The 26668-nt window shown below is 39.3% G+C and overlaps 1 protein-coding gene across 2 annotated transcripts in view; it reads left to right on the forward strand.

The window, feature by feature from the left end:
- The first annotated feature begins 1723 nt into the window (after positions 1-1723).
- Positions 1724-26668, forward strand: part of PIGG (phosphatidylinositol glycan anchor biosynthesis class G) — a 74386-nt gene continuing 49441 nt past the window's right edge. For both annotated transcript variants that reach the window (XM_032205648.1, XM_032205649.1), the window contains exons 1-8: positions 1724-1889; positions 1993-2198; positions 2960-3169; positions 4644-4832; positions 6501-6642; positions 9143-9355; positions 16170-16387; positions 19090-19371. In XM_032205648.1, the coding sequence (XP_032061539.1) occupies positions 1724-1889; positions 1993-2198; positions 2960-3169; positions 4644-4832; positions 6501-6642; positions 9143-9355; positions 16170-16387; positions 19090-19371 (1626 nt within the window). The remainder of the gene's footprint in view (positions 1890-1992; positions 2199-2959; positions 3170-4643; positions 4833-6500; positions 6643-9142; positions 9356-16169; positions 16388-19089; positions 19372-26668) is intronic.

Consider the following 26668-nt stretch of genomic DNA (forward strand, 5'->3'; position numbering starts at 1 on the left):
GCAGACCGCAACGCAGATGTTACTGTTTGCCGTGGAAAGTGGCCCAGGAGGAAAACTGCCCTAGTGCTCAGTTACATGGGGTTTGTAGAAATGCATCAACATTTACATGTATATATGGGATGAAGGCTGTAAACATGAGGTGTCACACTGGCATCACGTTGTAATGTGGCTTTGCCACAGACCACAGTGAGCTAAGCCCTGGATGGTGAGTGGCACAGGCAGACTGTGGCTGGCTGGGCACTGTACCTGTCAGATTGGGGAAAACCTGCAGCTCAGTGGAAAGGGTCGGGTGGTTATGTATGCAGCAAAGAATGTGCCATGTCTTCCTAGCAAAAACGTGAGGCCTACAGAAACTCCTCAGGTAGAGATGAGAAGTAGCATTACTTGGGAGAATGAAATTCTGTGTTTTGCAGCTATCTCCCTTTACCAGTGAACACAGCAAGACAATTTCCAGAAAATTAACTTTTAAAGCCTTCTTTTCTACTCATTTATCTTCTTTCATCTGTCATGACCCATCTGCTACAGTGCTTCCTTTCTAAGAAGGGGGGAAGAAAGATTCTGCTTGCCCAACACATGTAATTGACTTCAAAATTTCCTTCCTAGCCTGTCACAGGTGTTGGCCTAGGACTGGGGGGAATGGCCTCAAGTTGTGCCAGGGGAGGTTCAGGTTGGCAATGAGGAGCCATTTCTGCTCAGAAAGAGCAGTCAGGCACTGGGACGGGTTGCCCGGGGAGGTGGCGGAGTCACCGTCCCTGGGGGTGTTCAAGGAAAGGTTGGACGTGGTGCTTGGGGACAGGGTTCAGTGGTGACAGTGGTGGTAGGGGATGGTTGTGCCAGGTGATCTAGGAGAGCTTCTCCAACCCTAATGATTCTGTGACTGTAGAGGAAAGAGCTCACAGTGCCGTTAATTTCTGGAGCAAACATCAGCTTGTAGCACAGATTGCACCAATGTGAATGGGTTCAGACTACACAGGGAGAAGGGTGTGGAGGTAATCACAGGAGAGTGAAGGGGTGTTATGATATGGTATGGTATGGTATGGTATGATATGTTGACGTTTAGATGTAGAGCTTAGGGATATGGTTTAGCGGAGGAGTTGTTAGTGTTAGGTCAGAGGTTGGACTCGTTGATCTTGAGTTCTCTTCCAACCTAGACGATTCTGTGATTCTGTGATTCTGTTATGGTATGTTATGTTATGGTATGTTATGGTATGACATGGTATGGTATGGTATGATATGTTATGGTACATTATGTTATGATATGTTTCATGTCACGTCATGTCACTAACATAACCATGGCCAAGGTGTGCTCCTGCCACCTTGGCTCTCCCCTTGGCCACGCCCTGTGCCCCCAGCACAGGATGTCCTCTCCCCGCCGCCACCAGGCCGCGGCCGGGCCCCTGAGGGTTGCCCCATCTCCTGTCACTGCGACCTCCCTCCGCGCTCTGCGCCGCCTGACCCCTCCACCGCCCCGTAGGCGGCCATTCCTCCCTTTCCCCTCCACCTCCCCGCTGCCACCACCTCCACCCTCTACTTCCGCCTCCGCGCCGCGCCCCTCAGGGAAGGGCGGAGAAAGCCGATGCCCGCCTGGCCTCCAGCCAATCCCCGCGCAGCGCAGGCGGCTCCAGCAGCCTCCGATTGGCCGCGAGCGAAGCGTGGGCGGGGCGAGCGGAAGCCGCCCTCCGTGCCCGGAGCAGGGCAAGGGGTCCGGGCCTGGGTGCGGGGGATGCGGCTGCGGTCGGGGTCGCTGGCGGCGGGCTGCCTGCTGCTGCAGGCCATGGGCGCCGCCATCTTCCTGCGCGGCTTCTTCCCCATGGCCGTGCGCGCCCGGCCGCGGGGGGGAGGGGGGGAGCCAGGGGACGTCCCCGCCGAGCCCGCCCCGCCCGGCTCAGGTGAGGCGTATTTTGCCTGTAAAACGTTGAAATTTTGTTGTTAAGTGTGTGTATATATATATATATATATATATATCTTTTCTGCCGGGCGTTGTTTCTCTAGGAGCGGTGTCCAACTGGAGCGCCGTGCCCCCGCCGCTCTTCAGGAAGGTGGTGCTGGTGCTGATCGACGCCCTGAGGGAGGACTTCGTCTTCGGCCCCAAAGGCAAGCAGTTCATGCCCTACGCCACGCAGGTCATCGAGAAAGGCACGTCCCACAGCTTCGTCGCCGAAGCCAAGCCGCCCACCGTGACTATGCCGCGCATTAAAGTAAGCGCCGTCCAATTTCCCAGCTGTCTTCCGTCCAAGATCACTTTAGGTGGTGCTTCGCGTGGTGTTCCTGTGGCTTCTGACAGCAAGCCTCGCTGCACATACATTTATATTGTCATAAGGTCATTATCGTTTGCAGACTTCAATAAAAAAATAAATTGTGCCAAGCTCAAGGTAACCAAACAACGGATTTTGGCTCTGTTGTCAAAATATCTGTTCATCTGGGCCTGCCAGTGGTGGATCTGGGTGGTGTTTTGGTCATGGATAAGCTGAGATACAGAGCTTCTGGAAGGCCAGTGAGAGGGTGAAGGGGAGATAACCTGGTAGTTCTGGATGGGTGGATTTCATTGCATTTTCCCAGGAAATTCTTAATTTCTGTTTTGACCGTGCTACCATTTGTAGTATTATGTTATGTTAGTTTCGCTTAGGCCATCTAAACTGTCTTGCTGGAGTTCTGCTGAACTGGTAAATAAAACAAATTCCAACTGGGATAAAAAGTGTTTTTGCTACTCACTAATTAAGAAAAGATATTTACTTTTCTGTTAATCAAGTAGTATTTCTGATATCAACTAGCAGCGTGTTGTCCCAGTTGATATAATGTGGCATGGCTGTTTTTCTTTATTATATTTCTTTATTGAAAGTGTAATCTCTTTCCTCTCTGCTTCATTACTTCCCCTTATGCTAATTTTTTATTCTGAGTACTGAAAAATTCTTAGTTTCTGTTAATACATCGCCTTTTCTTTTCTTGTTTTTTTTTGCAGGCCTTGATGACAGGTAGCATTCCTGGCTTCATTGATGTTGTTGTGAACCTCAACTCTCCAGCTCTGTTGGACGACAATCTGATTTGGCAGGCAAAAACAGCTGGGAAAAGAATAATCTTTTACGGTGATGATACTTGGGTCAAATTGTTTCCAAAGCATTTTGTAGAATATGACGGAACAACATCCTTCTTTGTATCAGATTTTACAGAGGTGAGAGGCTTTTTGTAATCTCAAGTTAAATAAGGTATGCACAAACACATAGTGACATCTGAAAATGAGTGAAACTATAATTGTTCAGAAACGTGAACCTGGCAATTAAACAGAAATTGGGTTGTATATTTTCAGTATTGATAATGTGTAGCAAAGTTCCTCTGGCAGAGGCAGTGGAGAAATGTTTGGATGATACAGTGATAAACTGTGTTTGTTATAGTTTGTTTAAAAATGCCACTATCCATGGTTCCAGTTTCCCATCACATTTTTTATTAATAAAGGCCATCTTTAAAAGGCTTCCTAACAGATAATCTTATTCTTCCAGATCCATACTTTCTATAGTATTGTATTGCTTTTGCAGGTGCAAGTTGGGCAACGTTTCAGTATATTAGAAAAGAGGGAACATAAGCAGGAGATAAAACAAATTGTGAAAATTTTTATTCTGGGATTACTAAATGCGTCAGTGGGCTAGCAGTTCTGGTTTGTATTTTGAACCTTTGATTCGCAAAACCTCAGGCCTTTAACACGGTGCTACTGACATCAATATTTTGTTATCATGTTTAAGGAAGTTAGGCCCAGTATGAATGGAAGATGCTTTAACTGGTTATTCTAAGAAAGCCTGCTGGAAGCTTCAATGTGGAGAGAAAAAATGCAAATATGTTGCTGGGTCTGTGATTACGTAGCTCTCAACGCTTCATGTGTTTTTTGTGCTTTAATGGTCTCTCACTCAGAAAGACATAGCATTTTAAAGTTTTTTAAGATTGTTGACTTTGTTGGATATAACTAAGTAAGCTTTGCACATGCAACATTAAATATTTTTAATATTTAGAGGAAATATATGCAACTAAAAATGGGTTCTCAACCTAAACAGGAGAATTTATAAGGTAGTCCCCAAACAGCATTTTTCAAATCTTCCTTCTTTCTTCCTATGTGGTCAGTTCTTTTTGTCACAGTAAATGAAATCCATTTGTGTTTACATAGAAGCTAAAAAATGAATTGAAAGATCAGGAGGGCTTTCTTATTCCTTTGCTTCCAAGCTCCAAAGAGATATTGTTTGCTATATCTGCTCCTCCGAATTGATGAATCAGGAGTGTAAAGGATGAAAGTGACTAAAAATGTCTTGTTTTAAAAGTGTCTGTGGAAGCATGTCAATTCTGTTTTCTCTCCTTGTATATAATACGATCCTTCACAAGCAGAAGGGATTGAAATGGGGTGAAGAATCTTTTGTAAGACAGAATCTTTGACTCTGGCATTGAAACAATCCAACAATCCATCTGTTTTTTTTTTTTTTTTTTTTTAATTTGAGTGGGTTTAGTTCTCATCAGCTTCTACAGAACTTCCATGGCTATTGAGATGTAATCTTTCTATGCTTTTTACAAGCATATGCTTGTAAAATACAAGCTTTTTTTTTTTTTTTCTATGCTTTTACAAGCATAGAAAGTATTTTTCTAATTGTTTTCCTTTTATTTCTGAGGTTGATGATAATGTTACCAGACATTTGGACAGGGTGTTAAAGAGAGAAGACTGGGATCTCCTCATATTACATTACCTAGGATTGGACCATATTGGACATGTGACTGGGCCAAACAGCCCACTAGTGGGACCAAAACTTCGTGAAATGGATAACATCCTGAAGAAGATCCATATTTCCCTTCTTTCAAAGGTAATATATCTCGTTCTGAGATGTTATTTATAGAATAGCATTGCATTAATACTCTCAAAACAATCGCTTGTTCAGGGGTAGGCGTTTATTCCTAGACCAAAGCGAGTGTTGTTCTTTTTCCTTCCTTGCCCGTTCTCCAGTTAACAATACAGTGTAGCATTTAAGGATTTACTAGCTGACCTTGGTAATATCTGTTAACTGTCCTTTCTAAATAGCTGTAGCAAATAACTGCCCCTTGATGTGCAGGAAGAGGGAAGGAATACAAGCCAAAATTCTCTTACTGATCATGAATAATTATGATAGTTGGTATGATTTTCCAGTAATGATATTCCAGTAATGAAATTCACCAGAAGGAATAATAGGTATATGTAGCTGTGTCACTCATTTTTATGATTTGAAGGTATGATTAATTCTCAGATGCTGAAAAGTATCAAGTAGAACTGGAGGTAGTAGACAGCATTTCTTTGTATACAAAACATAGCACGTTACATTACCAAATCCGAATCTCTTTTTAGAGTTGGAGATACAGGATGTCTCTTACCTAAATACCCTGGATGTTGAAATACCATAACCTAACTCCAAGTGGTCTGAAGTTTTTGTTTGTTCGTTTGTTTTAGGCATCTGCAATTCAGAATAGCTACGCTTAAAATTTCACTTGTCTCTTCAGACAAGAGAATAGTGTCAAACTAAAGGGGAGGTTAAATTCCTGATTGCGGAGGTTAAAATCTCATGTGTAGTGTGGTGGTTTTGGCACTGTTTGCCTGTGTGTTACTCTTTTGCCAACATGTGCAAGGCTTTGTATTAGTTCTACAATATGGAAAGAATGAAGGCACTTTTCATTTGTGTGTAACAGGTACTGGTAATCACTAATGACTTTGTTATGGAATGACAACATTTATTTCCTGTGGTCTTTGATTTGTTACCTCAGAGCTGTTGAACAGGCCTCACTTATGCTTCTGTTTGTCTTCAGAAATACAGACATGATTTGACATAAGTCACATCAGTTTTCTACTCCAAAGACACTTGAAAGATTGGGGAAGAAATGCAAATTTAACTTTATTCTTTCTTTTCTCTAGACCATGTTTGAGTTTAAAACTCACAGTCTAAAATGGAAACATATAATGAGTTTTCTTTTTGTTTTACTAATGTAGCTTATTTTCTTTGACCCTGCTCAAATATTCTTTAACCCATTGCTTATTGTAAGATTTATAAAATAGGTTTATCAAATTAATATTTTAATGTTTTATATTTTATTAAAATCTCAATAAAGCTGAAGACACTCTTCAGCTGGGGAAAACAAACTTCTCTGTCAGTGCTACTGCTCCTGTGCTCCTGTTTTTTTCACAGAGTATGAGAACCTTTGTTTAATCTATCAGACAAATTCTTCTGACTCTGTAAATGGGTTGTGTTTTTGTTTTTATTTTAGGAAGCTTCTTTGTAGTGTTTGTTATATAATGACACATACGTATGCCTTAAGTTTTAAAAGCAAGTATTGCTGCATAACATTTAGCTGTGGGCATCTCTGGTAATCTGCTCTGTGTGTTGTGATCCAATCTTGAAAACTGAATTCATTTCAATAAATATTTATGCATGAAATGGATAAAGATAACAGGGCATTATGTATATACATACTCTTCTTACAGTAACTTAGATTTCTGTGATTTACAGGAAGGAGAGGCTTCTCTGCCGAGTTTGCTGGTTGTTTGTGGGGATCATGGGATGTCTGAAACAGGTAGTCATGGTGGTTCTTCAGAGGGTGAAGTGCACACACCACTGCTGTTTATCAGCTCTGCTTTTGAAAAGAGAAGTGGTAAGGATCAAAAAACCTTGGTTAACTGAACTTTTTAGAACACATTTTCATGTTTAATTTATATTAGCTCTAGATTTTTTTTTTTCCTGAAAAGTGCTGTGGTTGTCTTGTGCTATCACCCTGGTGGTGCTAGAATTTAGCTCACGGTTCATTGTACGTGTATCTGGCAAGATACCACATGTTCTGTGTGACCTCTGTGTTTAGCTGGAGTTTGCATCTGTGTCATGCTGAAACTGCAGCTTTGACTGTGTAACCACAGACAGAACTAGGTATTTTTCAGATTACAACCTTTGCAGAACTGTCTTACTTGAGTGTTCAGAGCTAATGAGATATCTTCTTGTCAGAATCATGTCATGATCTGTATTCTGGTAAATGGATTAGACTAGAACTGAAATGTTGTTTGAAGTGAGTTTTAAGCTTTGCCTGTCTTGGTCAGAATATTTCCCTGGCCTCCATTCTTCCCTCTCAGATGTCCAGGAGTGAAGAATAAATGCCAATTTCTTATGCTGAGAATAACAGGAAAAAGGAAGGATTGCTCTTATGAAAGGAAGAGAGATGAAGCAGAGAAAACAGGACCATTGATTAATAAGCATCTAAGGAAAGAACATGGAGCACAAGTATATTTACTGTATTGGCCAGACAGTTCATTTTAAATCATTAATGTGAGGTTGTCTTCTTCTGAAGCTCATTTTCTACTTGTATAATATAGCTTAAGGTAAGAGGAAATAAGGGATTGGTGTGTCTAGCACAACCTGTAGCCTAGCTTACAGCATCTGGCTTAAATAAACTCCTTGACTGAATGAATCAGTGGAATGTAGTTATAGGAGTGAACGTTTTCTTGAAAATAATACTTCCCCTGCCTTTCTGCCTCTTGCCCATTTCCATCTGTTTTCCTGCTTGCTGAACCTTGCCTTGCTTATTTTGCTGGATGTTCCAGCAGCACAGTGAAAGTACACTTATCTTTCTATCATTTGTGAAACTATATCCATCTGGAATAGAAAGGATTGCTTGAGGAGTCCTTGAACTCCTCAGATACAAAAACAAAACAAAGTCAAGAGCTTACTGGAGCTCTCAGATAAGCTTTTGCTTTATAAATGTCACAGGTATGTGTTGACAACCAGGCCAGGAGAGCGTTGATTCTGTGAATGGAAACTCTTAGTCAATTGTATGGGGTTCTGTGGTGGTTAATCTGAACATGCAGTTTTTTACAATATAATGAAAAATACCTAGTCAACTGTTTTTTTTTTGAGATCAAGTCTGTGATTTGTAATGATAACCATGTAAATACTCAGCAGGTTGCTTCTTATTGCTGTAGCAGTCAAAATTCTAGTGATTGCTTCTTATGATCCTACTGTAAACAAAATGTATTGTCATTAATATGGTAGACCTCAAAATGGTAATCCCATGGGTTTTCATATTTAATATGTGGTCAGACTATTACTTGCATAGCCTTCTACAGAGATGTCACCCATGGTTGACTAAATGTGGTTGTTAGTTGGGTTTTTTTGACCAGTTAAAAACTTGCCCTTAAAGATGAAATCTGAAAATTGCAGATGTACAGGCACTCATGCAAAGAGTATTTAGGGATTATAGATGGCATTCTAAACAAGGATGGGATTAATTACAACTAGATGAGAAATGAGAGATGAAGTTCTAATGCTCTTAAAGGGGGCCTTGAGAGTAATAAATGCTGTATATCATTTTTTTTCCACGTACTTAAATCAAAACACTTAATGCCTAGATTTGCAAAGAGAACTACATAAACACAGAGTAGAAAACGTGTTATGTAACTAGTAAGGCACAGGAATCAACAATTGTCGTTGCAATCTTAAATGTTTGCATACATTAGTGAAATATCTCACGTGGATAGGTAGAAGTCTGTGAAACTGAAGGCTAATCCTGAAAACAGCAGTCAGGTAACCTAGATGACTCTGTGATTCTGTAATGGGATCCTGCACAGAACATTTTAAAATCACACGGTTTGCCTGCCTGGATCTCCAGGATTTGGGCCTCAACATTCCTTTACCTGACCTCTGATTCTGTTTGCCTAGCAGCCTGGTGGAGATTTAACTATATCAAAAAGCTTCTAGAATGCTGCAAGCATTATTTTAGATTCTCATACTTCATTCATGGAAAAAAACAGCCTACTGTAGTATTTTCTATTCATTCTAATATAAAAGCTATCAAACCCTCTCAGGATATAAACTACAACTTGATATTATTAAGGTGGTCTCCTGGACAATCTCTTCCAATATTTGTACTTGTATAACGTTCATATTGTGTTAACAGTAATTGCTTACATTGAAGAGTGGTACTTGCTGAGAATTGAGTAAGTTTCGGTTTTACAACAAAGAACACTCCGTAGATCACTTGAACTAGTTGATCTAATGGCAGTGAACATATTTTTAAATTAAAAAAATGTCTCTCTTGCTATAGAAATAGTAAGGGCCTGTAATTGAAATGCTTTTTCCTTTCTTTTTTATTATCTTGTTGGTTGTAGGTCCTCTAACACAACCTGAACTTGTACAACAAACTGATTTGGCTAGTACACTGGCAGTAGGTCTTGGTCTACCCATTTCAAGAAACAGCGTTGGGACCCTTATATTGCCAGTTGTAGGAGGCAAGACAATGAGGGAACAACTACGTTTCTTGCACTTGAATGGATTCCAGCTTAGCAGGCTGCTGGAAGAAAACACACCTGCCTATGAAAAAGGTAAATCATCTTAAAAAAAAACAATTTACAAGAGTATGTTTACCTTATAATATGATATTATTTATAACACAGTTTGAGCTTTTGAGTTCAAGAGTATAATATTCAAATTAGCTATTTAATTGAGAGCAGTATTCAGAGGAATTGTGCTGAGTTCACTCTTTAGTATCTACTCTGGCACACTGCTTTTGAATAAAGTTTTTTAATGGCCAGTACTCTTACTAGTAGATAAAAGAGCAGAAATAGTGATGGAGTAAGATTAAAGTAAAACTGCCAGTATAGTTAAATCTCATTTTTTTCATATGTGCTATTTGTGAGGTATCCAACATAAGGCACTGATCCTGAGCACTGTTTGAAAGAAAAACACAATGGAAAGAATTTTCAGGTTTAGAAAATATGCCTGAAGTAATGCTGGGATATAATTTAGTATGAGTTTCTTTCCAGTTCTTCTGTGTAAATTTGCTTGGAGTCAGAACATAGTTAACTGCAAAATTGCTAATATAAGGAATGTAAAGCTGTGTTGTTACAGCTATGAGTACTTAAAGTAGAAAACAATATTAAGTTCAGCAAGATGACCATTGTTGAAAGGTAATTCATTCTTGATCTACATTACAGCTTCTAATCATAGTTAAACCCCGACTGGGTGTCTGACAAAACAAGTACTGCCAATGGTAGTGAAGTGTTAATATTAGGACACGTGCTCCCCCTGTTCCCATACTTTTGCCTCTGTGAATGGCTCAAATGGGGAAACTCACCATGTTGGTGGGGTTCAGAATCAAAAATTCTGACACAGAGCTCCATCTATTTCTGCAAGAGCCGGTGAAGGAGACTGGAGCTTCTGTTTTTTATCATCTATATTTTTGTCCAGCAACAGGTTTATTTCAACTTGTAGCTTTCATTTGAGAAGTGAAGATGAAATACCTTAAGATGAAAATGCGAAGAATATAATGCTACTTGCTTGTGACTGTGAAGCAACAATTAATACTCTACTGAAGTTAATACTCTACTGAAAAGCGCCCATGACGACGTCCTCTCCTTCCAGTAACAGAGTGTCAGTAACATGGAATTAGATCCAAGTCCTTTTTATGTGGTCTTAGGGTGAATAGGGTGTGCTGTACACTTCTTAGGGGCTGTTCTTACAGGGTCCTGGATGTGTAAGGCTGTAGCTTAATATATACCATAGGAAGCTTTGCTTAGGACCATTAGGACTGGCAGGGAAAAGAGATGCCTTGCTGTTTGTTTAGTGTTAAGTTTTGTTGTTGTGGATACTTCAGGACCTAAAAAATATTAAAGGAAAAGTCACAAAGTCAGTGACTGTTGCCTGTAGTTCATAAGCATGGATAAACTGCAGCAAATGGAGTTCTGCCTAGGAATAGATGATTAGCTCGTTGAGAACCAATGGAACAGGATTAATGGACAGATGGACATGGGCTATGTTATTATGGACAGTCTCGTTGGGAAGAAGTAGAAGAGATCTTCAGAAACTTGAGGAAACCTCATGTGTACCACAGACAGAGAAGAAGGCTTCAGAAGCTCTGGTTAATACTTTTTTTTTCCTTCGAGGATCACCTCCTCCAAGCTGAAAAGCAATGTCACTACCATCTGGAGGAAATATCCACATGGAGCAAATCAAACAGAGGTGGCAGGAGGCACATGTGGATAGATGTGAAACTTAGATATGAAAAAGAAACACACAAGAAGCAGGAGGGTTGGGTAGCATCATACACATTGTCTCATTATGCAGGGGTGAGATTAGGAATGTCAGATTTGGAGTCTATTGGAGATTTGCCTCTTTGGAGTCTATTGGAGAGGGAAGCAATGAGTGCTTCCACGGGTACATTAGTAGCAAAATAAAGACCTGAGAAAATGTGGGCCTGGTGCTTGGTGGGTAGTGGACCTGATGATAAAGGCTGTGGAAAAGGCTGAGGTAGTCAATGCCTTTTTTGCCTCAGCCTTTACTAGTAAGACCAGGCTTCAGGAATGCTAAGCTTCTGAGACCTATGAAAAAGCATGGAGCAAGGCAAACTTACCTTTAGGAGAAGAGAACCAAGGTAGTAAACATTTAAACAAACTGAATATATAAAAGTCTGTGGGGCCTGATGAGATGCAGCCACAAGTGCTGAGGGAACCAGGCAATGTCATTGAAAAACATTCTTGAAAATCTTTGACAGGCTTTGGTGATAAGGGGAGGTTCCTGAAGACTGGAATAAAGCAAATGTCATTCCTGTGTTTAGGAAGGACGAGCAGGAGAATTCAGGGAACTACAAGCTAGTCAGCTTTACCTTGATCCTAGGGAAAATGCTGGAGCAAATATTATTGGAAGACATTTCCAGATTTATGGAGGATAAGAAGGTGATTGGGAGTGGTCAGCATGGATTTATGAAGTGCAAATCATACTTCGTCTACCTGACAGCCTTCTTTCTACAACAAGTTGGCTGGCTTAGTGGAAGAATGGAGAGAATCGCATGTTCTTCAGCTTGTCAAAAGCCTTGCTAATGTGTTTGTCTCCCAAAACACACTCAAAGACAAACTGATACAGTGTAGATTAGCTAAATGACTGGTAAATGCAACGGACTGAGATGTGGCCGAACTGCCAGGCACGGGGGTTGTGATCAGTGACAAAGCCCAGCTGGTGCAAGTCCCTGGTGGTGGGCCCCAGGGGGCCAGTGCTGTTCAACATCTTCATTAATGACCTGGAGGATGCAAGAGCACGCCCCTCAGCAAGATTGAGGATGGTACAGAACTAGGAGAATAATATACCAGGTGGGCTTGATGCCATTAAAACAGACTGGAGAAATGGGCTGAGAGGAACCGCGTGAGGTTTGGCAAAGAGGAAAATTAGAGATAAGTAACCCCATGCAGCAGCACAGGTTGTGTGCTGACTGGCTGAAGGTTGAAAGTGTCCTCAAAATATTACCAGGCCCAATCTGTCATGGGAAAAAGGAGCTTACATGTCCAATCACGTCTTGAAAACCTCCAGTGACTGGGATTCTACCACATCTTAGGTGAGGTTGTTCCAGTGATTCATTGTTCTCACTGCACCTAGAAAAGCACTTTGGGTTTCTTAGTGTGTTCATACCTCACTGTAAGGCAGTCATCTGTAGTTAGCTAGTACTGCTTCCTTCCTATTCTGAACTTCAGAACATTCATCTGAATGATGAACTAGACTTGTTTCTGTAAAAGACACTTTTTTGACACTTTTTGAGTACAAGCTAGATGTTACTAAAATGAACGTCCACTTATTAGTGTGGAATACTGAACTTGCACTAGGAGTATGTATTGAGCGGAATAATTCAGTATTTCTGAGAGATTTATATACTGAAACTGGAGAAGTAACTTCTACATGATACATTCCTTTTGTATATTTATCAGTGTTTTTTTTGGATGATCGATGCTAGTGATTGTAACTAAATGAAACTGTTATGAACCACATGCTTGGGAAGCAGAGCCATTTGCTGCGATAGCGTTGGAAGAAGGCTGAGGCAGAAAATGCTGGTATAATTCTGTGCAAGCAATCCATTCCTGTTGCTTTGGGAAACCTGTGCAAGGGCAAACTTGCTTTGGATTTGGCCTCAAGTTTAGCTTCTCTTGTGTGTATGCCATGCAAGGCTGACCTGCAAATGTTATCCACCAGTTACCAAAACATTTATTCAACAGTGTCCATGGCCTGCCTGGTTTTATACTTACTGCATACAGATGTGCCATTGAAGACTTTGGAGTTCTCAGAGAAAAGTTCCCAGTCCTTCACTTCTTTCTGCAAGTTTTTGGTATCATTCCCTTAATGTATTTCAAAAATGTAAACGCAGTTTGACTAAAACACTTATCTTTTGCAACACAGATAGAATGTGTTTGGTGGGCAGTAGCATGGAGAGAGGTAAATGTGATGGGGGAAAAAATGCTAAAAGGAAGAAAGAGGGAGATGTGGCAAAAATCATGAAAAGGGATTGAAGCAGGAACAAGATGTAGGAAGAATTTATTTAGATTTCAAAATACAACTTGAACAAGTTTCAATGTTCTGTGTAATAAAATAGCGTTATGTCAAATCTCAGTTTAATTAAAGCTCATTTTAGATGATCCTTTCTGGATTTCTGGATTTCCTCAGAGGTATGAATATTTAACTTTTTTATTTGAAATAAGAGTTGTTTGCATTTCTTAAACTGGATGAGGAACTTCCTAGGGAATCCACTGTTCAAGAGCAGTGAATGGTAGGAAAGTCTCAGTTGCACACTGGCAGCTGTTCCGACGCACAAGTGCTTGCTGGTGGTTGAATTGTACTCACCACCAATACCTGTAAGCCTCCTGCATAATAGGATCAGAGATCACCAGGCCCAGCTGCCTGACCAACAGGCATGGGGCTCCAACCACCTCTCTAGGAAGCCTGTTCCAGTGTCTGCCCACCCTCACGGTACAGAATTGCTTCCTAATGCCTGCTCTGAACCTCTCCTGACACAGCCAGTTTATCACCCAGCGTAATGTGCACCTGTTCATCTCACCATAGAGCAATCTGTCCAGAAGGATACTACCAAAAGCCACACTAAAACATGTGTCAATATATTAGAAGTTGTGGAAGAGAAGATGACATTCTGAGTTAAACATTACTTTGTGAAATTCTCATGTTGATTCAGCCTGTAGCAGATCACTGTTTTGTAGTGATAAGAGACTTACAAACCTTAAACACAATTCCTTCATAACAAGAATTGTGAGCAGAAATGCTGCATTCACCTTCACTTACTTGAAGTAAAATGAAAAATGTGTCTGAATTTAATAATGTACATCTTGCTTTGCTGAAAAGGTCTCACAAACAGCATAATGGTTTCTACCAAATCTGATCCATTGTTGATCTATCAGGAGTAAAAACTAGCTGTAATTTAAGTTTTTGTGACACCAAACTCATTTCAGTCACTGCTTTCACTCTTGGCTTCTGGAACTACACAGCAAATCTTTTGCCCTACTTTTAGCTAAGAAGTTAAGGATTTTGAGATAAGAGGGTGATGTTTTTATATAACAATTTCCAAGTTGGCCATTTTACCCTTAAGTTATTAACTGTAGAGTGAAATGGCATGGAAATAATAAGTATCCTGTGTGGAGCTGTAATTTGGACTCAGTGATCCTTGTCCTTGATCCTCGGATCCCTTCCAACTTGGGATATTTTATGACAGTTATTGATGTAAAAGGAAACTAAACATTTATTTCTAGCAAAAAATACAGATGCATGTGAATGCTCACACAGCATAATGTCCAGTAAAACAGAAGTTCCCTTTGTTGTTGATGGAGTTTATGTTGTGATTACATACTCTACTCAGTGACTGATTTTTAAATACCACATGGCATATTGGAGTATGGGATGATGCACCTATAAAATGAAAAAGGAAAGCATGCTTTTAGGTGCTTTTAGAAACAATACCGCTGTCAACATTTACAATAAAACACAGCAACTGATCTAATTTGCTGTGTTGCTAATACATGCTCTTGAAATTAAACTTATATGAAGTGAATAGAATACTCATCAAGTGGATGTACAACCCAAAATAATGATTTTGGCAGAATTTATTTATTTTTTTAACCTTTATGCTTATAAAGATAAATTATTATTTTTTTTTCCACAAATTGATGTCTCTTCTGTGTATGCCTGCACAATCTGGTTATTGTCATAGCTGAGTCAATCTTTTTGGGAAGTGAAAATGCTAAGGCTCATTCTTTTGTATGCTGCAGCTTTTTGCGTTAATGTTTAGCTAAAGGGAAAGTTGACAAAATCAACATTAGACGAGAAAAATTGTAGAGTCCTCTTCTGTATCCTTTGAATTGTCTTGTATCGTTGTCCCTCCAAACCCAACCTTTGTCAAACTTTGTAAAGTAAGAGTTGTGTCGCCACTCCCCTCCACCTAACCCTCCCACTAGGTTTTTCTTGTGGTCAGAATTCCTTTAGATGTGGATAGGACATTATGGAATCACCTAACTGCAAGCCTCTTGCTTCTGTAGGTTGGTGGACATCAGGTTTTCCCTTTATTTTATTTTATTTTATTTTATTTTATTTTATTTTATTTTATTTTATTTTATTTTATTTTATTTTATTTTATTTTATTTTATTTTATTTTATTTTATTTTATTTTATTTTTATTTTTACCAGGTTTGACTGCAGTCAACCCTTCCAATGTAGCCAAAATACTGAATTTCACTGGAGAGCATTGCTTTGCACCAGCTCTGTAATGCAAATGCCTGAAGACAAACTGCGCACTTCAGCTGTTAACTTTTCTATTACTGTTTCAAAATTTGGCTTATTTTGTGTTTCTGTTGGTGTTACCACCTGATTCTCATTATCTTTGTAGCAAAATCAGGGCTCCTAATATGTTGTGTGTGTGTCCTTTGATATTTTCTCCAGAGGTCAGCAGTTTGGTGATTTCTCACTTGGCCTGTGCAATACAGTCTGGATAATGAGTGGCTCCAGTGGGAAACATGCCTTTTTCAGGATCTAAAGCAATTGGATATGTTTGTTCTGGAAACCTTTTTTAAAAGTAAATGGCTATTTTAATACATTTGTCACATTTAGAGGCCTTGACATTCCATCTGATTAGGGATTAATTGGTTTTATTCTGAGTAACTGTCTCATTATGGCCTTGCTGCAGGAAGATAATGTAACTTTCTGTCCATGAAAGAAGTTTAAACTCCTGTAGCAAGTTTTCTTCAGATCATACAAGAATATACAAAAGTATGATTAGGTTTCCTATTATCCTCCTTTATTCATGGATCCTCTTACCTGTGTGTTTTTTTTGTTTTTTTTTTTTTTTTTTTTTTTTTCTTTTTCTTTTTTTCCCATTAGATCCTGGATATGAGCAATTTAAGATAGCAGAGAAGTCCCATGGTAACTGGATCAAACTGTACTTAGAGGGGAATAATTCAGAAATACTCATGAATCTTGGCAAAAAGGTCCTGAAGCAATATTTGGAGGCCCTGAAGACTTTGAGTGCTTCCCTAAGCAAACAAGTGGCACAATATGACATGTATTCGATGATGGTGGGGACTGTTATTGTTATGGAGGTATGAAAATACATCTTCCGGGGAAAGAAGCTAAGTGCAAGACATGAAGGTTCCTATTTTTTGACTACTTAGTGTATACTCTTCAGAGTTAACTCTTCTGCGGTTTGCTGACTGTATTTGAAGAATGAGCATAATATTCTTTTTAAAGAATAACTTAGCGTTTAAAATTATTCAACAGAGCTTTTGATATAAGGTGGTTATGTTTTGGTGTAAATAGGTGCAGTAAATATGTAGATGTGCTACAACAACCTAAATTACTCCCATATCAGTTATCTTCCTACTTTTTAAGGAGACTTCCTGCATTAAAGCAAAACCAGAAAGCATCTGCAAGTAAATTCCTGTTTTTTCCTCTTTATCTAACAATTACAGCTATTTAGAATAAGAAGACCCTGTGTGGCTGGTTTTTTTTTTTTTTTTTTTTTTTTTTTTTTTTTACCATTCCAAGAATTATTCTTTGTACTGATAGGCGTAGAGCCCCAAAATAGGTACTTGCTGAAAGGTGCTGGGTCACCATTCCATATCACATGTAGGAATAAAGATAAGATATCCCACGTCTGGAATTTTAAGTGGTTATTTGCAATTGATATTTTGGGGAAATCTCAAGTGTTGGAAATATCAGATACCTTAGTGGTAATGCTTTGGGAAGAATGCTGAGGGGATACCATGCCTGCACACTGAACTTTATATACAGAAACGCGCACCTACCTTTTAGGTAACATCACTGTCAACTTTTGTGAGAATAAGCATTGTTCCCTAGGATGGAAATGCCCACTGCTGTCTTGATTTAGTCCTAGCCTGTGAGCAGTGCTGTCTACCTACAAGGCTATGTAATAGCTGTACCTGTGGTTCTGTTCAGTGTCTGGAATGGATCAGATGAGCAGCTTGAGTCTCCTCAGGCCTTGTGGGCTGCATGCAAGGCCTCATCTTGCATGCCTTGTGCTCTGTGTACGGAACACACTGGAAATGGCTTTCTGATGGACTGCTTGGTGTGCTTTATCATTCTGCTGACCACTTCTCAGGAGTCAGTTCCGCAGTCCCTGTAGGAGGCGAGATGGTGGGTTCTGCTGCCAATCTACGGATAGCAAATCTGGAGATGGACAGTGCCCACGTTAAAACTGAAGTGCTTATAGTCTTGTTCCTTTTCTTTGGGAACCTAAGGATTCAAACTCCTGATGGTTTGTACCCAAAGCACTGGAATTCTTTTTTTTTTTTTTTTTTGGGAATGCAGTTGCTGGTACTTTTTCAACAAAACAGACCTCAGGTGTTTTAGTCAATGGGCCTTTATCGATAGAAATATGCAGCTACTAATTAGCTATGAAAGTGTGGTTAACAAGAGCTTGCACTAGTGTCACTGGAAGACAGTACAAAATGTCTGCATTTTTTTTCCCAGTGCAACACTCAAGAAACTGCCTTGCTTTCTAAAATTGTTTAGTTTTACATGTATTTTCCACCCACAACCATAGAAGGAAAGGCAGGGAATCTCACAGGTGACTACAAGCTACGTGATTCTATAAATGCTGTTCATTCTGTGAGGAGAATACCTCTGGAACGTGAACTAATAACTGTATTTGCTCAGTGAGTTAAATTTAGATTTATAGGTAACTACGATTTGAGCATTTTAGTATCATGAATGCTTTGTTCTAAGTCCTGTGTTAAACAGTAAAAATGAGCCAGTATGGTAATGTGAAACCTCATGCTTTCATAACCAAGTGAGTTGTGAAAGGTACAATATGAATAAGAATGGACTGCTGCAATGCATTGCAATTAGTTTGATCTATTTTACTATATCTTGCTGTATGGATGGGTAAGTTTTAGATACCGGTCTTCACAAGTGAAAGATTATAGGTTGGCAGTGCTCTGATATAACTGCTTTCTAAAAATTTGTTTTAATCATGCCCTACAACAAGCATACTGAGCTCTGTTTAGTCCATTTGTGTCTTCTGCAAAATGTCTTAGCATGTGGCTGAATTTTTCTTTACTTGTTCATGGGTAGCAGAAATTACTCAAATTAATTCCACTGCTACAGTTACCTGAGAGGAAATCTGACATTCTGCCTCGTCTGTGTGCAGATTATAGCAAAGCAGAAGTGAAGCTGGTAAATCAAATTAGGACAAGGAGAGGGACAAAAATAAATACCAGAATTTGTAAGCTTGAAAAACAGCATATACTTCCGTGATAGCATGAGAACTCTCCCTGGCTTAGGAAACTATTTAACTCAGCAAGAAATCTATAACTTGTAAGATAAATGGCCTTTGGTAGAACGCGCATTTAACTTTTTATTTATGAGTTATAAATGAGTCAAATTTGTTTGTTTAGGAGCTATTTCAGTATTGAGAGTTAAAACAATTTTGTAGAGAGTTATTAAAACTCTTACAGTGAATCAAGATCAGGCAGGTGGTCAGTCAAAGCAGGTCAGGAGGCACGTGGTAATATATTAAACCCCCATAAATCATGCATCCGAGCCCTTAAATCAATAAATGAAAATACAATCTTTGTTTGTCCGCTTTATATGGTGATAACTTAGGCAAGTCAAACCATCCAGTATATTGTTGCACAGTGCTTTTTAGATCAAGCGATCATACTAGATCATAACAGAGTGACATGGATGACACTGGTATGATTTTTGTGTGAATTCTTACTGCATGCTTTAGCTAATGCTGATTCTTTATGTGTTAATTCTCTGTTTTATTTTTTTTCCCTAGGTTCTGCTTCTGCTTTTGCTCAGCGTTCCAAAAGCTCTGAGCAGCCGGGCAGAATTTGAAGTGCCCCTCTCCCCTTCAGTCTTCTCTCTGCTCTTTTACTTGATGTGTCTGGTGCTGTGTGCGGTTCATGTCATTGTGTGCACATCAGCAGAAAATTTATGCTATTTCTGCAGCATGTCCTGGTTAACAGCACTTGGAGTGATGATGCTGATTTCTGCACTCATGTGTGGTATTTTATCTGCCATTGGAAAGATCCTTGAGAATTCCAGACTTCCAGTGAAGGTGAGACCGTGCATTAGTTATGGTTCAAAATGTTTTGCTCTTCATGGCATGCTTTCTAATAAAGTTTTGTGGAGGTTTTGTGTGTGTCCTTAAAGGAACTGTAATTTGTAATGTAATTAGTATAATTTAGTGTTGAAATGCGGTTTGTTCATTGTGGCACAGTAACAGATTCCTGTAAAGAAAATCATAGGAGTGCTTATTTTCAAATTACTTTAAGAAATGTTCTAATTAGTGTACATTATTTTACAGTTGAATTTATGAGGTCAGAAACAGTTCCGTGTACTAATTTTATGCTGTTACACAGTGATGTTTCACAGCTGCAATTAATGCAAGATGTATGATATTTTTGCAATAACACTTTTTCAAGCTAAAAAGCAGACTTTTTGCCTTGCAGAGCTATGTAATAACTGCTCTGCTCAATAGAATTGAGAAAAGTCACTACTGAGCAGAGGTTAACATTTCAGTCAGTGGAACTATATACTGGAATTCCTGAGCTTAATAATATTTAAATTATTTTGAGTAAGGCTGCTAATGTTTATTATTAAAGCTATACCAGTTATACTTTATCATTTTGTTTCTGTAGTTTCTCAATTTGTGTCATTCCTTCCTGGAAATACTGTTTTTCTGAGAGAAGCCTTGTGCTAAAAGTAATACCATTTTCTCCCAAAGGCTGCTAACCCCAATTCAATTTTCCTTGGTGCAGTTCATTCTAGTGTATTAAAAATGATTCAAAAAGGAGTTTGAATAGATCTTGTTGTTTCATACTTATATTTATTGGTAACATAAGATTTACACGTGTATGTTGATCACTTAGGCTAAAGCAGAGTAAGAAGTCAGCTATCACTTTTGCTTAATGATATCAGGGAAAGAAGTTTCATCTCAAGCATAACTGCTAGCAGAACAGGCTTTCTAAGTGTAGATCACAGTTTGCTTTTGGTACTGAAAATTTTTGTGTCAAACTAGGCGTAATGTTTTGTTACAAAACCTAATGGTGCTATTGTGGATTATTTTTAAGGGCAAATGAAAGAAGAAAGAAAAATTAATCAACGTGAAAGGACAGATCTGCTGAATTGTACAGTTTGTTAAAGCTAGTTAGTACTTAGGGATGCGTTGGTCTCTCAGTGGACTCAGTTCACTTCAGCCTTTTCTGAGTTGTACTACTTACAGCCTTTATTTGTTTCAGTGTAAACGAGGTAGAAATTCCTCTTTGTAGAAAGTAAAAGAATATGGCCTTGAAATCATAATTAGTGATGCAGTGTTTTGAGTAGAATCTTAAGATTTACTTGCTATGCAAGTAAATAGCAACAAAGGAATACAGTAAACAAAGGAATATAGTACAAAATATATTAAAGCAAAGAGTAAATAAACAGTAAAAAAAAAAATAATCACACAGTAAAGAAAAAACCAAGCAACTGTGGGAAACAAGCTCATTTTTCATCTTAATACTTTTTTTCTAATTTTAACAACAGTAAGTGGTGACCATCTAGACCTACATCAAATTTACAGACAATTCTACTTCACTTGGGTTGAGAATGATGACAGTGGCTTTTAGCTTTGCCCTCTGGAATGATAGTCTCAGAGCAACTCGGTTTGTTTTTGACCTGAAATCTTCCTTACATGCCAAGAGATGAGTTAATCCTTTGTGACACCCACCACTGTAGGAGTAATGGGCATTAATGGGCACTTATCTTTAGTCTCATTAAAGATAAAAGACTAGCCTTCAAACATAAGTACTGCACTTCTGACTATTACACCTATCCATGAGGTCAGTCGAGAAAATGAGTAGATACTTTCCTTGCATGTCTAAGATCAGAGCTTGAAGCCTCTGTAGAACAGGAGGTGATGCAAAGCATCATGTTCCTGACTTTAAAGTGATAAGCTACATGGAGGCTTGCTCTCTGCCTGTGCCTTCAGCACAGATGCCTGGAGACCTTCTGTCTTTTCTGATTTTTGTGCATATTCCTTCCTTCACACTCAGTGTACCCTTCCTTCATACTCAACATTACAGCGTGTGGGCTGGAAGTACCATGCAAAGTTGTTATAAACCAGCCACTGCTTAAGATGTGTTTCAAAGTTTTTGTTCAGTATTTCCTCAGGGAAAGCCTTTTAACTCTTTAATAGCAGGGCAGCTCCTGTCCCTTTGTCGTTCTGTCATTTTGATTCATTTTGTTGTAATTATTTATTTATTCATTGCTTGTGAGATGAAGCTGACCTTAAGGGTCAAGCACTCATGAACTGCAGACCCGACACCAGAGAGAGCCCTCCAGCTTCATGCTCCCAAATTCGGGTGCCAGAACTAGCAACACACTGAGTTGATCAAAGAAAGAGTATGTGAATATAGTGCAGATCTTCCACGTATGTTGGCCTTTTGGTACCTGCTCTTGCCCAGGAAGCTTCAGGGAGCTCATTGAGTCCTCCTTTGAGTGGGCTTTGGTCCAGATTTTTTGGGTCTCCCCAAGTTGTGGCTGTGCTTCAGTAAATCAGGAGCAAAAGTTAGAGCTTCAGCCTTTTTTGCTCCCCCAGTATTAATTGTTGCTTGTTTTTTGTTTGTTTGTTAAATTAAGAACAGGCTGTTACCATATATTATTTTACAGGTATGGGTCTGCCTTTTTTGTTTGGCCTGAGTCCAAGGGTTTCATTCCCACCTGTTCTTGGCACATTTACATCCTTGCTGGTGAGAGGCAGCTGCTGGTGTAAACAACTTCCTGCAGGTGGCTTATGTATTGCTAATACATCTAATCTAACAGTGATCACAGCAGCAATTGCAAAATGTCTCCTAGTGTTCAAAACTTGAGTTGGGTGAAATGGCTTTCCTTATGATATGACTTAATTGCTGCCTCCCTGATGGACACAGATAATTCGATCAAGGAAGACATTAAAAGCAGCACACACATAATCTGTGCTGCTCCACTTTTAGAATCAGTCATTCTGAGGAACTTCCACAACCATGAACTGTTGGCCATTTCTGATGATTCCACCTGGTCAGCTATGCCTAGGAAATGCAGTTGAGAGGACGTGTGAGAAGTCTTTCTCTCTCTCTTCAATCTCATTTTTTTTCCTTGCCTACCCCGGCTTTTCCTGCACGTTTGCCTTTGAGAACAAATTGAGCAAAAATAGACTGATTAGAAATGACATCCTATATAGAACTAGAGGGAATGGCCCCAAGTTGTGCCAGGGGAGGTTCAGGTTGGCAATGAGGAGACATTTCTGCTCAGAAAGAGTAGTCAGGCACTGGGACAGGTTGCCCAGGGAGGTGGTGGCATCACTGTCTCCAGGGGTGTTCAAGGACAGGTTGGACGTGGTGCTTAGGGACATGGTTTAGTGGGTGACACTGGTGGTAGGGGGATGGTTGGGACATCTTGGAGGGCTTTTCCAACCCTAATAATTCTATGATCGTACCCAGTTTTATATATTTGTATATTTGTCTGCAGCACCCCACGTTCTGCTTACAAGAGACCACAGCAGTTAGAGCTTTCTCCCCATTTGATGTAGCACTATAAGCCCAGTTCCGTGTTGCTTGAAGAAAGATGTTTCAGCAGCAACGTGTTGTTTTTTCCTCTTTGGTACCAGCAATTGAGACCCATCTGGAATGTAAGAAGTGGGGAAAAAAAAATATTTACACAGGCAGTAACACCTCTGTCATTTTATGGAAGTGAACAGATCGTGTCTCTTGGACACGACAATGCAGAAAATATCTCCATTTGGCTGTAATGGGACAGTTATCAATTCAAGTATTTCCTGCTTGGACTGGAAAGAAGGGAGAATGTATGAAATTGGTGCATCATGAATCAGAAATATGTTCTGGAGCTTTACCCAGCTAGGAGGTCAGGGCATACCAGCAGATGATCAGATCAGCTGCTTCAAGTTGGTAATGCATGAATGAGGACGTTTTCAACAGTGTTTCCAAGACCTTCACTTACCACCCCCTCCAAAAGTTGGGGTTGGTACAAGTGAAAAGTACTGGATTCTTGATTCTAGTGCTGCGTCTCTATTCCTGTACCTGAGGCAGATTTGAAGATGTGGAAAGCTGAAGTGTGTCTTACAAAGCAGACAGGACTTTGTATCCAGACCTGTAGGAATCCATTTTCACCAAACCATCTTCATCCTACTCCATAAAAGACTGGGTTGGTGGATCCATATCTCATCCTGTAGTCAAATAAGCTTTGCTGTTCCTGTTCAAGTTCCAGAGCAAGCCTGAAATATGCTGCACGTTTAGTTAGTGCCTCCATTCCTGACGTGTGTAAAAGCAGTGACCTGGACTGGATTTACATTTTTACCAGTCTAAGGACTGTTGCAGAAGGATGTTGTGGCTTCTTGCAGGTAGCTGCTTATGTGAAGATAGAGCCTGGGAAATGTGAAAGGGAGCAGAGAACAGTTTGGTGTTGCCTGCATTGTGGGTGTGAAAGATTATTTACTGGTAATTGAAGCACAAGCAGTAAAATATGCACACCGTTGTGTCCCTGTTTCTATACCCTTTTCCAGCAGAACACTTAGACTTCAGGGGAGAAGCTGATTGTATATACTCTGTTGATCTTAAAGTGCCTGCTGTTAAAATTAGGAGAGCTATTACACTAAAATATGTCTAAATCCAAGTGCCCATGACCAGTGCTTCTCCATAGTCTGCATATGTGCTCCACATCTGAAAGAGCTCCGAAATCCTGCTTTTCTGATGTCAGGAGAAGAATCCTGAATCAGGCTTTTGCCAGTAAAAAAATCTAAAAGCCTTCTCTAAGCTTATGCTATATGATAAAATGCAGGTATTTTAAAAGTAATTAAGATAAGCTCTCCTTTTAATGACTTCAGAGCTTTTTTTTTTTTCATTAAATTGTTTCCGTTCACATCTAAAGATTTCTTTCAAGTGCTTCTCATTTGTAATGCTGTTTTTTTTTTTTTTTTTTTTTCTTCTACTGTGACTGTATATAGAAGCTGATTACCAAGTTCATGAATTTTCTGAAGACCAGTGCAGGCAGTGTTAGCATCTGCTTCCTGACTGTTATTTATAGGTTCTGATTACTATGTTTCTAGCAGCACCAGTCCCTTATTTTAATGGCTCTTCAGGTTTTAAATAGTTCTGCAGCCCTTTATGATTTCCAGAAGATACTCAAAAATGTTAACTTCTGGTTCATAGCTTTGCTCTAATTGCATACCAGTTCTTAAGTACAGTATTTACTACTACTACTAGTTGCATTTTTTTTTCTGAGAGAAATCAGAATCAATAGTTTTTTTGATAATAGAAGGTGTAAGCCAAATATTTTCAAATACAGTTTTTGAGAAGCTTCATTGTGCACAATTGTAGTGTAAATTGTAGTTAAAATCATAGAATCAAGGAATGGTTTGGGTTGGAAAAGACCCTAAAGACCATCTAATTCCAACCCTCCTGCCATGGGCAGGGACATCTCACACTGGACCAGGTTGATTGTATAATTCCTTTGGCATTAAATATGGATGATTAATTTTGGTGAAAAAGAGCTTCACTCTCAACTGGACAGAAGGCCCATAACTGGAATTGGGCTTGGAAGATAAGGTGCAGGATGTTTTATCTCAAAGTGAAGAAAATGTACATAGATTCTATTGTTTGTTTATTCGTAGCTGTGCAAACAAGTAAAAGATGTCAGAGATCTGGCAAGCAGATCTGTTTCTGTATTATCTAATTACTACTGCTTGTATATCAAATACTAAAGCTACCCTGGCATGGCAAGTTAGAGGTTTAAATTTAAAGTCTGGCATATAGAAATTTCATAAACCAAAGATACTGTGCTAAATTTGTGTGTCAAGACAGTGGTGCAAGTCCTACCAGGTTTCTGGTACCTGGAGTGCCTACTGGGTTCTTGAGGTCTGGAGGGTGTTCAGCAGCTAGGAAGTCAGAGCGGTGAATAGAGTAGGATCAACAGTTTTGTGCCTGTAAAACAGGTCTAAAAACTAAGAACAATCCAAGTAATCTAAGGTCAGGCTGCATAAAAAAACTGTAATGATAACATTCCTAATATGGCACAGCTCATATGAGGGATTACCAGTAAATTTAGAAAACCTTGATGAAGCTATTTTCAGTATTTCTTAGACCATGAAGGCTCAGGAGATTATAATTTGCTGCATAATTTTTCATCTTGCATAGATTTGCTCGAGTGAATAACTCTGGTCTGAAATGTGGCTTATCGATAAATGCCATTGGACTTAACCCTGTGAAGTGAATGGAGGAGTAAATTTTGTTATCTTCACCGGAATTGTTAGTCAGACAAGCAGGCATGAAATATGAACTTCTAACACAGGGATGTTTCACACTAATGCCACCATTTTTAGGAGGTTGTTGCATGTTCCCTGTTGATTACACATCATTTTTTCTGTTAATGAACCTACTGTTCAGCCCAATGAACTTATTTTCCTGTCGGTGCTGACAGCCAACTCATACAAGAGAGCAATCCTTATGTAGATTTTATGTCTCATAAAGGAGACAAATGAATTGTATTGAAGACATTTGAAGACATACAAGAAATTGTATTGTATTCTCATTTGTTGAGAATCTCACATTCCTTTGTACTCTGCAAGCAGATGATGCTTATGCGCTCTGTCACCATTTAGTGTCAGCCAAAACCTTTAAGGTCAGCATTGGAGTTTAAGCTTTCCATAGTTCAGTGATTTACTTACTCTTCATGTCTTAGTCTTTGTGAATTTCATGGTCTTTCATCTCTGCACTGACTACAGTTCTACCTGGTCTTTTTGTTCCAAAATGTGGTTTATGGTTTCTGATTTGCAAAGCAGAGGACTGAACAAAAAGGAGTAATCTTATAGGGCACCAAAGAAATTTCAAATGTTAATCAGTTTAGATTGTGAGCTTGTGCTGTTTTTGAGATAATGACTATTCCTGTGATAAATTTGTAGTGTTTTTTTTTTTTTTTTCTTCATTATAGTGATTGTAGCCTCTTTTTGTTGTTTGTCTGTTTAGTTTTGTTTCTTAAGTGCAGTGACTTTAGTGTATTTCTTCAACAGCACAATAAATGAAGGTGATATGAATAGGTGATAACTTTAATTATACCTTCTGCATTCAACCTCGTACGTCTTATTCAGTCTCAATTCTGCAAAAGTTGTTTTCCTCAAAGCAAAATCACGGTAATGTTAACAAGCCTCTTGGGTCAGGTGTAGCTATTGTCCCCTTCATGTTGTATGTACGTGAATATTGAACACAAATACATGTGCTGCCCTCAGTCAGTCTTAAGAGCAACTGAGGCTTCAGAATTGCGTCTGGATGTTCAGGGTTATCAGTATGTTTATATCCACTGTTGTGTTCCTTGCTCCCAGATTA

This window comes from Aythya fuligula, chromosome Z (assembly GCF_009819795.1).
Source record: "Aythya fuligula isolate bAytFul2 chromosome Z, bAytFul2.pri, whole genome shotgun sequence".
NCBI classification, from domain to species: Eukaryota; Metazoa; Chordata; class Aves; order Anseriformes; family Anatidae; genus Aythya; species Aythya fuligula.